The following is a 16185-nucleotide window of genomic DNA, read 5'->3' on the forward strand; positions in this document are numbered from 1 at the left end:
CAGGCTGGCCTCGAACTCACAGAGATCCACCTGCCTCTGCTTCCCGAGTGCTAGGATTAAAGGTGTGTGCCACCACTGCCCTAACCAACCCTATTTCCATTTTGTTTGAGAAAGATAGAGCGCATGTGTACACGTGAGTATGGATATGCCCATGTCCACACTCGATGTCTTTCGCTGTCTACGTTATTTATTCCCTTGAGAACCTGGAACTTGGGGGGCTGAGGCTAGGCTAATGGCCAGCAAACCAGTGGTCCTCTTGCTGTACCTTTCCCCTGCCCCTTCCCCAGGGAGCCATCTCCGCTGCCACATTTTCTCTAGTTCAGCCTTTTTCTCTGTTGTTACTGTATTAGACGTGGTCTCATTACGTTGGCCAGGCTGGTCTTGACTGCTGAACCCTACTGCCTCAGTTTCTCGAGTAGCCTGGACTACATCATATGCCAGCACAGAATGTACCCTAGTTTCACCAAGGGCAAGTCCCAGCATTTAAAAAAGGTGAGCATTTGCTGGAATGGATAACCTCAGTCCAAATAAACGTGTTAGCTACTAGAGGGAATTAAAATTAATGTTAATGTCTAATATCTGGTTGGAAGTTAACTGGATATATTAATAATTAAATTTAACCTGAAAATTAACTAATAAAGTTGTACCAAATCTATAACAGCCAATAGTCGTGAAAGGTAATAGTTCGTTCTAAAAGCTCACGTATTTTGCAAAGCTACTTACTAGGTACTGACTGTTCATTAATTTAATAATACTTACTTGACGGCTAATATACTAGGCACATAGGGAGCTTATTAACTTAGTTTACCTAGCCAAAACTTATTCTGTTTCTACGGTAGCGGAGATGAAACCCAGGGCCTTGTACAAGTTCTGCTATGGACTCCATCTGAACAGAGCTGACATACTGATCCAGGGAGAAGTCCAAGTACATGACCCCAGTCCTCATCACCAGAATCTAATGAAGGTGCACATGGAACCGCACAGCCATGGGGAGAGTGGCGGGCAATGGGGTTAGGCAGTATACACAATGAGGTGAGGGACATCGGGGTGCACAGGGAGACGAGGAAGACAGACAGGAGAAGGTGCAAAGAGAACAATACACTTCTAAAAGACAACACAGGTGTGGTGGTGCCTGCCTGCCTGTGATGTCAGCATTTGGGAGGCTGAGTCAAGAGAACTGTAAATTACAGGAAAGCCGGGTTACAAAACGAGATTGTTTCAAAAAAGTAAAGAACAGGGCTGGCGAGATGGCTCAACAGGTAAAGGTGCCTGCCACCTGACAACCTGAATTCAACCCCTAGAACCTATATAGTAGACAAAGAGAAGGCTTCACAGGTTGTTCTCTGACCTCCAGATCTGAGCCATGAAAGACACACACATACAAACCAGAACACACCTTGGTTACTGGCTGGCAGTGGAGTCCTTGTGACATGAGCTAGCTTTTGTTCCCCAACCTTCAATCTGTCCTACAAATTACCCTTTACCCAGGTACTAAGTCTGAGGAGTTTTCTTTCTGTATCTTTACACAGACTCAACTTCACTGTATATATCCCAAAGGAAAATATTTATAGAGTCAAGAGTTCAAAAAAGGACTTTTATTTGTAAAGGCATTAATAAAAATCTTGACACACTAAGAAAGTCACAGTTCTACAGTTGTGCTCAGTCACAGCTTTGGCAGACTGACTTCCACGCGCTCCATTTCCACCGCTGGGTTCCTCAAAGTGTGCTCCTATAAACACACTCCACTGGCAAGTGAGGCACAGAGCCCAGACCGGGAAAACACTGGTGATGACACCACTCAGCCAAGAGTCCACGAGATGACAGTGAGACTTTTGTTCATACTGACCAGGGACACCAACACACCATCTCTGTGGGAGAGAGCTGAACCTGAATTTGAAAGAAAAGAGTCTAGGCAGTCATACATGAACAAAAGAACAAAGGCAACGTTGTGAGTTCAACAAGGTCAGTTCTACAAGACCTAGTTCCAGGACAGACTCCAAAGCTACAGCAAAACCTCCCCTTGAAAAACCAATAAACAAACAGCTTCCATTCCAGAGCCATGCCCGTCTGTTTCCTGCCACGGTTGGTAATCATAGACTAACCCTCTAACATGGTAACCAAGCCCCCAGTTAAAAGTCTTCGTTTATAAAAGTTGTCTTGGACATGCTGTCTCTTCACAACAACAGAACAGTAATTAAGACAATAGAAAATGCAGTATATTGTACATTGCATATTTATTAAAGTGTGTGTGTGTGTGTGGGTGTGTCCTGGAGAGGTGGCTCAGTGGTTAAAACACTTGCTTACTGCTCTTGTTAGAAGAATCAAGCAACTTACAACCACTTATATATAACTCTAGTTTCATGGGATCCAATGCACTTGTATAGCCTCGAGGGCACTAGGTATGCACATGGAACATAAGCATACATGTAGGCAAAACCTCCATATACACAAAAAAGCTTAATTTAAAAAGTACATGTGTGACTGGTGATATGACTCAGTGGCAGAATATTTGCTTACTATGTGTGTGAAACCATAGATTCAATCCCTAATGCCCCCTCCAAAACAACAACAACAAAACAAAAACAAAACCCAAAAACCCAAACAGCCAAGCCCAACTGGCCAATGACACTGCAATTATCCTCACACCCTAAACCAGACTCTAAACTAGGTGTGATACTGTGTATCTATATTCCCTGCACTACAGACTGACTAGGTGTGATACTGTGTATCTATATTCCCTGGACTACAGAGACTGACTAGGTGTGATACTGTGTATCTATATTCCCTGCACTACAGAGACTGAGGCTAGACAATATGAACTTGAAGGATCTTTTCTCATGAAAGCATGGCTTGCCCACATAACCAAAGCAACCAAATATTTGGGCGGTAACACTTTGACACCATGAGAATTCCATGAAGTGAGGACAGTTCGATATTTATTCTAATTTTGTCAGTGTTTCATGGGGCTGGAGAGAGGGTTCAGCAGTTAAGAGAACTTGCTATTTTTCTACACAACCCAAGTTCAGTTCCCAGCACCATGTCAAGCAGCTGACAACTACATGTAACTCAAGTTCCAGGGGATCTAACACCCACCTCTGGCCTCCATGCACCCACACATATTTGGTAGAAACACACAGAGTTTTAAAAAGTAAAATGTCTTCAGTATAGTTTTATATAAACTTTTTGACATTTTAATTTTTAAATGTTCAAAACACTCATTTTCCACATAATGAAAGTTATGCAAAGGTTAAGATTAGCTCTTACAATAATAACAGACTTACTGCTTAATTTGCATGTGAGCACTTCCCTTCTTTTTTATTTTGTCTGAAACCCTGTAAAAACAGCAAATAAAAAGTTGAAAGCACAGGACACACCCTAGACAAATGTGTGAGTGAACATTTCAAGCCTAGTGTAATGGTAAGCACAGGGTGGGGGTGCAGAGAAAGGAGGATCAGCAGTTCAGGACCGGCTTCAGTTACACAGGGAGTCTAAAGCCGGCCTCCTGCTGGGTGTAGTAACCCACACCTTTAAACTCAGCACTCAGAAAATAGAGGGATCTCTGTGAGTTCAAGGCTAGTTCGGTATCTCATTTTAAAAACAAAACAGAAAATAAAACAAAAAACTCCTTAAGCCCAACAAAGTGAAACACACCTGCCGATCCCAGTGTTCAGGGTCTTGACTTCAAGGCCATCCTGGGCCAGTGTGAGGCTAAACTATATAGTAAGACCCTGCCACAAAACACCATGAGAGTGGGAATATAGCTAGGTGCTAGAGCATTTGCCTAATGTGCAAGAAGGCACTTGGTTTGATCTCCAGCACTACAAGAACAACCAAATGAACAGTCTGTTTCACATGAGATGCTGTACTAATTTTATTTAATAGAATACCATCAGAAAATAAGTTAATAGTATTCCAATACGCTTTAACAGTGACTGAGCCAAGTCTGGCATGGTGGCACACACCTCTAACCCCAGCAACCGGAAGCTAAGGCAAGAGAACTGCTACAATTTGGAGGCCAGAAGCTTGGACCACAGAGTGGGACCCTGCAAAACAAACAAACAACCCCAAACAACAGAAACAAATCACAAAGTAAAACACTAAGCTGCAGTTAGGTTTTTCTTCCTTTATAACCAGTGATCCTCCTGACCCCAATGATGTACATCTATCTCACTCACTCACTAAAGCTGAGGGTGTAGCTCAGTAGGACAGCACTTGTCTGCCGTGTGAAATGTCCTATAGTCTGCAACCCAGCCAGCAATCATTAAATACCAAAACCCACTAAATAGAAGGGCTAAAGTTTAAGAAAAAAGTAAGTTCTCAAACATTTATTGTTTTTTCTGGTTAGACTAGCCCAAATGCCCTCCTTTGTTACATAAATGCCATCTACATTTATATGTGTGTTCTATATTCATATCCAAAGTCACAAGATGTACTGAAAAGTGATGTTTCCAATGAAGACCACAGAGCCTATTTATGTTACTGCAATAACAACTCTCACTCATTCTCATTCTGCTTTGATTTCTACAAGAAAGACTGAAGAGGTGAGCACAGTCACTAACAGCAGAATGGATAAACAGATCACTTTCTATTTATATAGTGCAACATAGCTACAACTATACACAAGAATGTAGATTAAGCTTACCAACAAAATGCTCAACTTCACAAAATGGACAGGCTGGGATTCAGCTCAGTGGTAGGGTTTGCCCAGCATGTGCAAGGCCGGGATGTGATGATCTCTAGCACTCAGAAAATCCAGCCACATGAGTCTGTGTAAGAACCCATCCACAACAGTACAAATACATCCAGGCGTGACAGTGCACACATGCAGGCCCGGATCCTCAGCAGGCTAAAGACATTTTATGAACCCGGGAGTTCGAGACCAGCCTGAGGGATACAATAAGCTCCAATCCACAAGGAAAAACAAAAATTATCATCCTCAAAGCAGAAAAACTGAAATTGAAAACTACCTTAGGTGTCACTTAAATTCTAGCTTTCTGAGTGCTAGAATTGCAATGTGCACTGCCATTAAAGAAGTTTGAAATGAGTCAGGTAGTGTCAAATGCCTTTAATCCCAGCTCTTGGGAGGCAAAAGGATATCTGAGTTCAAGGCCAGCCTGGTCTACAAAGAGAGTTCCAGGACAGCCAGGGCTACACAGAGAAACCCTGCCTCAAAAAAAAAAGGTTAAAAAACAAAACAAACAAAAAAGACCCCCCCCCCCCCAAAATCAGAAGTTTGAAATCAACTCCAGCCATGCTCAGGAGGGTGCTGAAAGAGGACTGTCAGTTCTTACACTCTAAGCAGTCCTACAGCTACAAAACTACCTTAACTTTTAGTCTCCACAAATGAAACTGGTTGTCGTCACTAGTCACCCAGGATCTGGCTCTAGGTACAGAAGTAGTACAACTGCGAAGAGCACACACATCAAGAAAGTTCCAGACAATCCTTACCATGTAGTAGCCAGTATGGTAGCCACTCATGTACCAAGAGATCAGCATACTTCCCAGGGCATCAGTGTCATCCATACAGTCTGGAGATATGGGAGGGGGTGGAGGAATTATCTAGAAATGGAAGAGAATCCAATTAGGAAAATATTGAAATACAGGAATTCATTTTACACAGAGATAATGGATATTAACTGCCCCTATTTCTACACCCCATGAGATGACTTCTATTTAATTTTTTTAAATTCTAGCACTAGACACCAGCCATAATAGTAAAAGATCAACAAGTTTAACAAAGATCAGAAACAGTTCACACAATAAATATGCTTATATTATTTTTGTTCCGTTATGAAGCTGTGCATAGGAGACAAAACATAGGTACTTAGCTTTTCCACAAGTTATGCACACATGCATGCATGCGCGCGCACACACACACAGACACAAACACAGCACCACTACCACATACCCCACACAGCATTTTCAAGGCCACTGCAAGGAACAATTTAAGGTAGAGCATCTGCCCAAATCCCACCCAAATACAGGGTGTTCAAAAGCATCCTTTTAACTACTAGTTAATATCTTAAAAAAAAAAAAAAAAAAAACAAAACCAAAAAACATTAAAACTCCGTTAGGGCCAGCTGGTGGTTGGTGCATGCCTTTACTTCTAGCACTAGGGAGGAAAGGCAGGCAGATCTCTGTGGGGTTCAAGGCCATCCTGGTCTACAGAGCAAGTTCCAAGATAGCCAGGGCTGCTATACAGAGAAGCCATATCTCAGAAAACAAAAAAACGAAGGGAAATAACCTCCATTAGGGAAAACAACAGACAGAAAACACACACACACACCAACCAAAACCACCCACAAGCACAAAGCAACAACGAAAGAGATCTACCACGAGAAGTTACAGGGCCAGAAGCTAGCATCCAAGTCCTTCAAGAGGCACGCAGTCTCTTCTGTGTGGTGAGGAGGCACAGTCCTTTCTAACAGTAGCTACCACCTCAGACTGAATACCAACTACTGCAGGAAACACGCAACAGAGCGTGGAGAAGAGACTGGGAGACCACTGGGTCTCGGTAAAAACTTAAACCTCAGGGCCTCTAAATCTAAGATCTGAGGTTTAAGTTTTTACCTGCTTAGAATCTAACCTTGGGGGGAGCCTGAGGTAACATACTCCAGTTTCCTATGTTTTACAAAATTCCAAACTGCATATAAAAGCTGTTTAACCAAACTCTTTTTTACTTACTGGTGGTCCTGAAGGGAACGGAGGCATCCAACACGGCAAGAAGGGAGGAGGGGGCGGGGGCGGCGGTGGTGGGCCATTGAATCTTAGACCTGGCTATAAAGAATATTTCAAAGAAAGTTAATATTTTAAAGGAAAATTCCTTCCTTCACTGAAAGGAGAGTATTAAAAAACAAAGTAATAAAAACAGGAAGTGAGAGATGGCACAGCAGTTAAAAGCACTTGTATCCACACGCACAAACCTACACACAGATAATGCATACATACACAGAAGTAACTAAATGGTAGCCTCTACGTTCTTTTCATTTCTTTTCTCTATACATTTAGTAAGTAAAATCACAGTAAAGATTTGTAACTGCCTAACAAATAAGAGACAATGTATTTACCAAGATAATTTCATCTTAAGGTTATAGCCTTCCCCCACTATCACATAACAGTTCTGTAGTTATCCTATTACTGGGTCTACACAATGGTTCAGCAGAGAAAGGCACTTACCACCAAGTCTGACAAGCCTGAGTTTGAGTCCCCAGGCCCACGTGGAGGAAGAGAACCAACTCCCACTGGCTATCCTCTAACCTCCGTATTTACCCGCCCAAATGAGTAAATGTTTAAAAACAAAACAAGTTTTGGAGGTTCTATTACTTATATAATCTAATTTAAAGTACACTGTAAAAAAAATACCAAAAAGTGGGCTGGAGAGATGACTCAGAAGTTAAGAGCATTGCCTGCTCTTCCAAAGGTCCTGAGTTCAATTCCCAGCAACCACATGGTGGCTCACAACCATCTGTAATGAGCTCTGGTGCCCTCTTCTGGCCTGCAGGCATACACACAGACAGAATATTGTATACATAATAAATTTAAAAAAATACCAAAAAGACAAGGTATACATTAAGAGATTTGATCATTTCAGATTAGAAAACTTGGAAAATCCTTTGTTTTTTAAATTTTCTAAAACATAATTTATTTAGCTGTGCATGTGTGCGTGAGTGAGCATGTGCCATGATGCTCGTGTGGAACTTAGAGACAACCTATGCAACTCGCTTCCCTCCGGCAAGTGGAGCTCAGGTTAGCAGGCTTGCGGCAGATGTCATCACCCCCTGAACTGCCCTCTGTCCCTTGTTTTCATTTTGGGCCCTAGTTTTGGCTTTTCTTTTCTTTTTAAATCTGCATCACTAGGTAGCGCAGACTAGCCCCTCATTTAGTGGTCCTCTCCTCCAGCCTCTCCAGGTGAGAGCTGACAGGTGTACTGCTATGCTCGTCTTCAGAGAAAATCTTAAGGAAAAGTGTTGAATCATATTTGATTTTTATGAATTATTATCTGGGGTTAGCGATGACTATCTGGCTGGTAGAGCACATGCCACACAAGAAACCTGAGTGTGGGTCCCCAGCACCCGCACAGCAGAACCAGACAAGGCAGCACACACCTATAATCCCAGCACTGGGGAGGCAGAGGCAGGATCCCTAGGACTCTCTGGCTAGTCATTCTAGCTGAATCAGCAAGCCCCAAGTTCACTGACATACTCTCTCCCAGAAAACAGCGTGGAGAGGGATTGAGAACGATACTCAGTGTAGAGTTCTGGCTACCATATGCACAAGTACCCACATACAACATGCACACACACACATGAATTATCTAAATACCATACTCTCTGAGGAAAAATAACAACCGTTTGGTACAAAAGAACCAGCTAGTTAAGGTTCTAGCCATAACCTAGCCTATAATAAAATTCTTTTTAAAGTTGACTTCTACTACTTACAACCAAAGAACCGTAAGAAGAGTGTTTCCACTCTTTTTTTTTTTTTAATGCTGTGATATGAACTGGGACAAACTAGGTGTGGTGGATGATACACGCCTGTAATCCCACAGCATTTAGCAGGTGGAGGCGCAAGGCTCTGACATTTAAGGTCACCTTCAGCTGTGAGAGACCAGGACTCAAAACAACAACAAAAACAAACAAAAAAAACCTCAACAAACAAAACAGAGAGCAAACAACAATAAAAACTGGGAGCTACTTGAGATCATGCCCATATTATATATGAATCCTATAGGACTGTTTTGATTACCATAAATGTAATCAAAAGCACGTTAGAAAGAAAAGTACACTAGTTAGCAGTATACTACCCCATTTACTCCACTATTACCTTTCCTTTGTTTTATAGATTCTGGCCTGAAAAAAGTAGAGTTTCATATGAAAGCTAGAAATTACTTAATGGAAGAGTTACTGTTCCAACATGAAAGGTTACCTTTCCTGGTCCCAGTCCTGACCCTGGCATTGGGGGTGGTGGCGGGAGAAACGAAGTCCACGGCGCAGCTTTGGACTTGCTCTGTGGTTTACTTCTGAGAGATCTGGAGGAGTTTTCACTTTCATCTGTTGAAGCTGGGCTTTCATTCTTTAAAAAGAAGAAACATTTTTGTTATGTGTACGGCCCTGGTGTTTCTTTCTTAGCTAAAAGACAATGAAGACAGAACAAGGGAGGATGGGAAAGAATGTTGTCTAACGCCTTAGTGGGTCAAAATGAGAACTGATTATAAGGCTTTTTCCTTATTCAGACTCTGTTTCAGGAACAGACATATCCATGACCTCACCTCGTGAGTGCTCTGTCCTGTATTATTAGCTACTTCACAGGTAGGGGAAAGGAGATCAGACAGGTTTTGTTCCTCTCTGTTTCCATATCCAGTATAAACCACAACACAGGTTTCTCTCTTAAAATCAATGGAAGAAATGGTAGCTGGGTAAATGCAGCCATCCTCTGACCAAACGGCAGAACATTTGTCGCCAACTTTCCACTACAAAAGAAACGAAAGATGCAGACATCTACATGTTACTTCTTTTGACAAGAACAAACCATAATCCAGCTTTCCAGCTGTAATTCCAACCCTCCCAACTACTTAATTACGGACCCTACTCAGTCCCCTGCATCTTCTCTTCCCACTATGACGAATGGCTGTAATGTACTCTACCACCCAATCTGTCATGAAGAACATAACAGACCAAAAGTGTATGACACATCCAACACTCTGGACAGAAAAAAAGCAGGAGCTCATCTATCATCAACACCCTTCCACTGTGGTAAAAATGAACTGACTAATGAGGCATCAAAATATTTACTCTAAAAAAAAAAAAAAAAGCTAAAACAAACAATGTCACCTCATCAACAGGGCTTTGTTCTGACAGTGTGGGTTTGATGCTGGGACACCCAAGGCTGGGTGTGTACAAGGTGCTCTACAACTGGACTATACTCCCACCTCAGACCCTGCTTTTACATTAGCAGACCTAGTTACCAAAAACTTTTGTTTTCCAATAATAGTTTTTGGACTGTTGAACTGTGGGGGAAGGGGGAGCTAGAGTTACTGATCAACTACACAGCATATACCCAGAATGCAAGAAGCTATGGGTTTAATACCCAGAACCACGGGAGAAAAATATATCCATGCACACATGTGTATGCGCATGTGTATGTGTGTGTGTGACCTCGCCATCTCAATCACCTTAAGAAAGCAATACTGCTGACTCTGCTTATAGCTCTCATTCACTCTAAATAGCGCCATTAACCCTTTCCCTCAGGTTGAGCAAGACCTTGTTTAAATAAATACACAACCTGTTTCAAGGGAGCCGTGGCATTCTTCTTTTGGTTTTTATTCTTCTTTGTGGGTTTTCTCCTAGCTGTGACTTTTGGCTTATCTGAAGTTTCACAAATGTCGCCATTCTTCAGCGCATGCTATGGAAACAGTAACAGAAATAAAAGCACATGTTACGGAGGGACATGTTAGAAAGTCGCCATTTCCTAACACAACCGTTACACTCTAAGACAGTCTCAAGGTCCCATCACCTAAGAAAGTCCCAAGTTACTCAGGTCGTCCCCCCCCAAGGAAGGAAATGAGAAAATGAAGAAGAGTCATTAAACATTTCATACCTTAAAGGAAGCCACAGCTTTATCATAAGCTTTTATCAATGCTGTATCATCCCAAATGTCAGAATCATCACTCTGAAGTGAAAAAAGAATACAAATAATTTATGGACAGTTAAGATTTAATTAAAAATATATAGTAGGAGCCGGGCAGTGGTGGCGCACGCCTTTAATCCTAGCACTCGGGAGGCAGAGGCAGGCGGATCTCTGTGAGTTCAAGGCCAACCTGGTCTACAGAGCTAGTTCCAGGACAGGCTCCAAAGCTACAGAGAAACCCGTCTCAAAAACAAAAAAAAAAAAAAAAAAAAAAGAGGAAAGAACCAGACTACCCGGTGTACACTGAGGCCAAAAGTCAAAGTTTTCACTTAGGAAATGAACTGCTGGGCTGTCCCCAAGAGAAGAGAATGATGGTGCAGCAGTGCCGAATGCTGCCTCGAATTCTCTTCTCCCACCCTACACTGCAGGCAGAGATCACACTTAGGATACAAAGACTGAGCTCCTAATATTTTAAACTTTTTTAGATGGAGCGTGTTCTATTTCCCAGGCTAGCCTCAACCTCACAATCCTGCCTCGGCCTCCCAAGTAGCTGGGACTGGTCATGGGAACGGCCCATCAACCTGGCTCTGATATAACCCTCATGCTTAAAAGTGTTTATTTTACTCTCACAGACTCCAGCTGTAGTTTAGGCTGGCCTCGAGTTCACTCTGGAAGTAAGGCTGATCCTGAACTCCTGACCCTGCTGCCTCCATCTCCCAAGGGCTTGTGACTGTGACATGCACCACGAAGCCTGGCTCTGACCTTCCGTCTCACACACTTGAAACACTAGAAGCCTTTCTCGTCTTCCCCGCCTCAGTGCATTGCAGTAGGTAGCAACTTTTCAGCTACGCAGGGCACTTCAGTTACCTTTCTCTCTCAAATTCTCTTATCCACAGCTACCTGCGAAACTAGGTCCCTCTAGTGACAAGACTGTACCCAGTCTAAACTCACGCTAACATCTGGATGGTAACCTAAATTTGGAACATTTCAATGACTCCTAACTGGTTTCATTGTTCCCGCACATCCCTCACAGGCTCCCAGGGCCAAAGCGTGGCTCAGAGCCACTTAGGAGCCCCGAGTCGCACCGGAAGCCTCCTGAGGAGGGGTAGCAGCAAGGGGCCCCGAGCGCGCACCGGCTCGGTCCCGGCCGGCACTCCGAGCTCGTTCGCCGCTAGCGCCGGGGTGCGCCGCCACCCGCGACCTCACCTGGCCGGTGCCACGCCGGAAGAGCACCGAGTCTTCCTGTTCCGAGACCGCGCCGCCGCTGCCCATCGCCATGGCGAGCTACCACGGACGCTGCCGGCTCGCCCACTGACGACTTCCGTCGCAAGGGGCTTCTGGGACCGGAAGTGCACGGTGGCCGGGAGGCAGCGAGAGATGCTCCGCACGTTTTAGGCAAATGGCTAATCGGCTCCCCTCTCCTGTCACGGCTCTCTCCTCTTTCTCCTTTTCGCTTTCTTCTAGCTCTTTCTCTTCTTTTCCCCTCTCTTCTTCCAACTTATTTTCTTTTCTCCCTCCCCCTCCTTTTTCGTTTTTCAAGTCAGAGCCCCACACTTGTAGCTCAGCCTCGCCTAATAGCCCATGCTGAGCTGGCCGGTGGTGACGCACGTCTTTAATCTCAGCCCTTGGGAGGCAGAAGCAGGTGGGTCTCTGTGAGTTCTAGGCCAGCCTGGTTTACAGAGTGAGTTCCAGGAAAGGCTCCAAAGCTACACAGGGAAACCCTGTCTCGAAAAACCAAAATAAATAAATGAATAAATATAGCCTATGCTAGTCTTTACTATCTCAGCTTCCCGAGTTTGCGGATTACAGGTTCTGATAAATTTGTTTTCCTTTTTTTTTTTTTTTTTTGGATTTTTCGAGACAGGGTTTCTTTGTAGCTTTTGGTTCCTGTCCTGGAACTAGCTCTTGTAGACCAGGCTGGCCTCGAACTAACAGAGATCCGCCTGCCTCTGCCTCCCAAGTGCTGGGATTAAAGGCGTGCGCCACCACCGCCTGGCTTTGTTTTCCTTTTTAAACAATAGTTTTAGTATTTAGTATTAGCAATGGCACGTAACGCGATAGAGCTGCACAATAAAGGCATTGTTACGGTCCAAAAGAAGCCCCCAAGACCAAGAATCACGTATGTAATAAACAAGAGTGCTGTATTAATTCCAGCGCTGGGGTGGCTCATGGCGACCCCCCCCCCAAGAAGGCCGCAAGCTCCTCTTAAGCAGAATTAGGGGAAATCCAAGGAGGAGGGATTAATCTGGTACTGATTGGTGGAGGAAAGATTAGTCTGCGGGCTGATTGGGGGTCCTAGTGGTAGGGACCTTTCAACAGCAGGGTAGGGAAAGCTATTTGCTGAGACAGCAGAAGGCCAAGGGGGCACCCGGTGATTGTTTGCCCCTCAGTTGTGTTCCCACCCCACCCCACCCCCAGAACTGTTTGCTCACCTCCAGCCACCTCCAGTAAACCGAAACTAAGGACTGGTCCCTGGCAGGGGCTATTGGAAACCTGTCATGGCTCTGGTCTCTATCAGGGCTACTAGGTGTGCCCGTCAAGGTTCTGGTTTGACATCCCCCCCCCACACACACACACCCTTTCAGGCATCCTCTGCTTGTTGGTTCTTGATACACACAACACATAACTGTATCAGGTGATGGATTGGTGGTATAGGGCTTTCCATTGCAGTATTACCATTTCATTATGGGTCCCAGGTGAGGGGCTGACCGTTTCCTTGGTCTGGCGTGTCTGATGAGTTCTTGGGCCTGGTTTTCCTGATAGGATTTTGATATACCCTTGTGACCCCCGTAGTTAGTTTCTCTCTGTCTCTCTCTCTGTCTCTCTCTCCCTTCTCCTTCCCCTTCCCCTTCCTTCCGTTTGAGACAGGGTATCTCTGTAGCTTTAGAGCCTGTCCTGGAACTAACTCTTGTAGACCAGGGTGGCTTCTAACTCACAGAGATCTGCCTAGTTCTGGCTCCCAAGTGCTGGGATTAAAGGCGTGCGCCACCACTGCCCGCCGCCCCCATAGTTTCGATTCATCCCAGAAAATTTACAGATTGACTCCCATCAAATTTACATTTTCGACTCTCAGGAATAAGTCACTTACCAGTCTGTACTGGATGGTTCCCGACAGATGGTGCATGGTGTACCCAGAGGCTGCGGTCAACCTCCCCCTAATGGAGTCAGAAACTACTTGCAGGATGGAGTTTCCAGAGGCAAGCAGGTATGAGTTGAGGGCCAGCCTGGTCTACATATAGGAAGTTCTAGGCCAGTCAGAGGTTCACAGTGAGACCCTGTCTCAAAGTAAAATAGAGCCTCCCAGGACAGGGGACAGCCTGGCAATAGCAAACATATTTTATATAATATGGAGCAACTTAGAATAGGGCATAGCCAATAGGGCAACCCAGCAGTGCCCAATGAGATTTCTGGGCTTTTGTGTCCCAGAATAAAAAAATTGGAGCAAGGACACCAATAATGATGGTAATAGACATCATTTGTTAAGAAAGATTGCTCCCAACTGTGCAGGAGGGCAAACTATCTGGGAAAGGTACCCTAGTATCCTGTCACAATCCCCAGGCCTCTTTCTGAGGAGCTGAAAGATGATCAGTCTTCTATAAATTTTATGCTAATGAGGGACATAGCCCCTGCCCAAGAAGGACCATAAATCCCCCTTTATCAATCGGCTGGAGAGGAGGCTTTGGTTCCCCTGTAATAGGAGTTGGGATCCTTATAAGGACTTGAAAATATCATAGCCAAAAGGTAGAAATTTTATAAGACTAAAAACATGATGTTTAAGCAAGAGTAATATTCTACCACCAATGTCTCCGGAAAGGGCCAGAGTCAGAAAATCCATCTCCATGCTTGTCCCAGTTTGTGTACTACATGCTTGTGCAGTTTGTTCTTTGGGGTATCAGCCCCCAAAAGAGGAAGTGGTGGACGTGGAGAACAGTGAAACTTTCACACATTCATGGTGGGATTGTAAAATGTCTTGGTTATTGAAACCAAACTAAAACAACAAAATACAATACAAAAGTTGCGTGGGGGCTATCAGATGGCCTAGCTGATTAAGGCACTTGCCACCGAGCTGAGTTAAATTCCCTTAGAGCTCCATGGTGGACGGTGAGAAATGGCTCCCCTACGTTGTTCCCTTATCTCTACATGCCTCTGTACCACACATATACATGCTAAATAGATACTCAAAATGTAAGAAAATTTATAATAGACAAAAACTTAAAGATCCACTTTAGGCTAGCATTGTGGCCGATATGGGAAGTCCTTCTGTTTATTGTGTTACTTTTATTGGCTGATGAATAAAGGGTTTTTGGACAATGGACAGGCAGATTAAAGCTAGGCAGGAATTCCAAAGAGACAGAGAGAAGGAAGACAGAGTTTGGGAGATACCATGTAGCTGCCAGGGAAGCAAGCTATGAGGTAAAGTATAAACTAATAGAAATGGGTTAATTGATAGTTAGAGCTAACCAGTAGGAAGCCTAAGCCATTGGCCAAACAATTGTAACTGATACTAAGCCTCTGAGTGGTTACTTGGAAACGGTGGGCAGAGAGAAACCGGTCCAGGGGGAGATGGGTGAGTCGGAGAAAAGTCTCCATTCTATACATACAAATACTAAATAAATGTTTAAACATTTAAGAAAATTTTTAATAGACAAAAACTTGAAGATCTATGTTAGGCTAGCACTGTGGCCACACAATTCCAGAACTCAGAAGGCCAAGGCAGGAAGACTGCTATGTATTTAAGACTAGCCTGGGGCTGGAGAGATGGCTCGGTGGTTAAGAGCATTGCCTGCTCTTCCAAAGGTCCTGAGTTCAATTCCCAGCAACCACATGGTGGCTCACAACCATCTGTAATGAGGTCTGGTGCCCTCTTCTGGCCTGCAGGCATACATGTAGACAGAATATTGTATACATAATAAATAAATAAATATTTTTAAAAAAGAAGACTAGCCTGGGCTATAGAATGAAATTGTTTCAGAAAATAACAAAACAAAGTCAAACTACTAAACGAAATGTATGACCAAGATTCCAGATACATGGGGCTGGAGAGATGGCTCAGCAAAGAGCACTGGCTGCTCTTCCAGAGGACCCGGGTTCAATTCCCAACACCAACATGGCAGCTCACAGCTGTCTCTAACTACAGTTCCAGGGTACCAGACATCCTCATGCAGAAAAAAACATCAATACACATAAATAAAAAATAATAAAAGTATAGTGAATATTGAAAAATATTCTAGATTTATATAAAAGATCCTACTCCTGAATCACATGACCCATTGTTGCTCGCTTCTGAAGCATCTCCCAGAGCTCATAGTTTGAATGCTTATTCCCCACCTGGTGGTCCTATTTTGGGAGGCTATGGAACCTTTAGGGGATGAGGCCTGGTGAAGGGACAAGGTCGTTAAGGACAGGACTTTGAATGTTAGCCAGGTTCCTGTCCAGGCGTGGACTCCTCTGCTATGTGCTCCTCCTACCATGAACCGAGCTGCTCTGCTTTCTTTCTTTTTTTTTTTTTTTTTTTCTTTTTCGAGACAGGGTTTCTCTGTGGTTTCGAGCCTGTCCTGG

At 43.9% G+C, this 16185-nt stretch overlaps 1 protein-coding gene across 2 annotated transcripts; it reads right to left on the minus strand.

The window, feature by feature from the left end:
* Positions 1–1599: 1599 nt before the first annotated feature.
* LOC130887325 (survival motor neuron protein) lies at positions 1600–11937 on the minus strand. Of its 2 annotated transcripts, none has more exons than XM_057789709.1 (9): positions 11833–11937; positions 10597–10668; positions 10282–10401; positions 9269–9469; positions 8926–9072; positions 6685–6777; positions 5449–5559; positions 3282–3332; positions 1600–1868 (listed from the first exon to the last, which is right to left on the minus strand). In XM_057789709.1, the coding sequence occupies exons 1-8, from the start codon at positions 11902–11904 to the stop codon at positions 3285–3287; spliced, it is 864 nt and encodes a 287-aa protein (XP_057645692.1). In that variant the 5' UTR covers positions 11905–11937; the 3' UTR covers positions 1600–1868; positions 3282–3284. The 2 variants fall into 2 exon arrangements, with proteins under 2 accessions (XP_057645692.1, XP_057645691.1); XM_057789708.1 differs by having other exon boundaries at positions 1600–1887.
* Between the last annotated feature and the right edge of the window lie 4248 nt (positions 11938–16185).

This window comes from Chionomys nivalis, chromosome 15, assembly GCF_950005125.1.
Source record: "Chionomys nivalis chromosome 15, mChiNiv1.1, whole genome shotgun sequence".
Lineage (NCBI taxonomy): Eukaryota > Metazoa > Chordata > Mammalia > Rodentia > Cricetidae > Chionomys > Chionomys nivalis.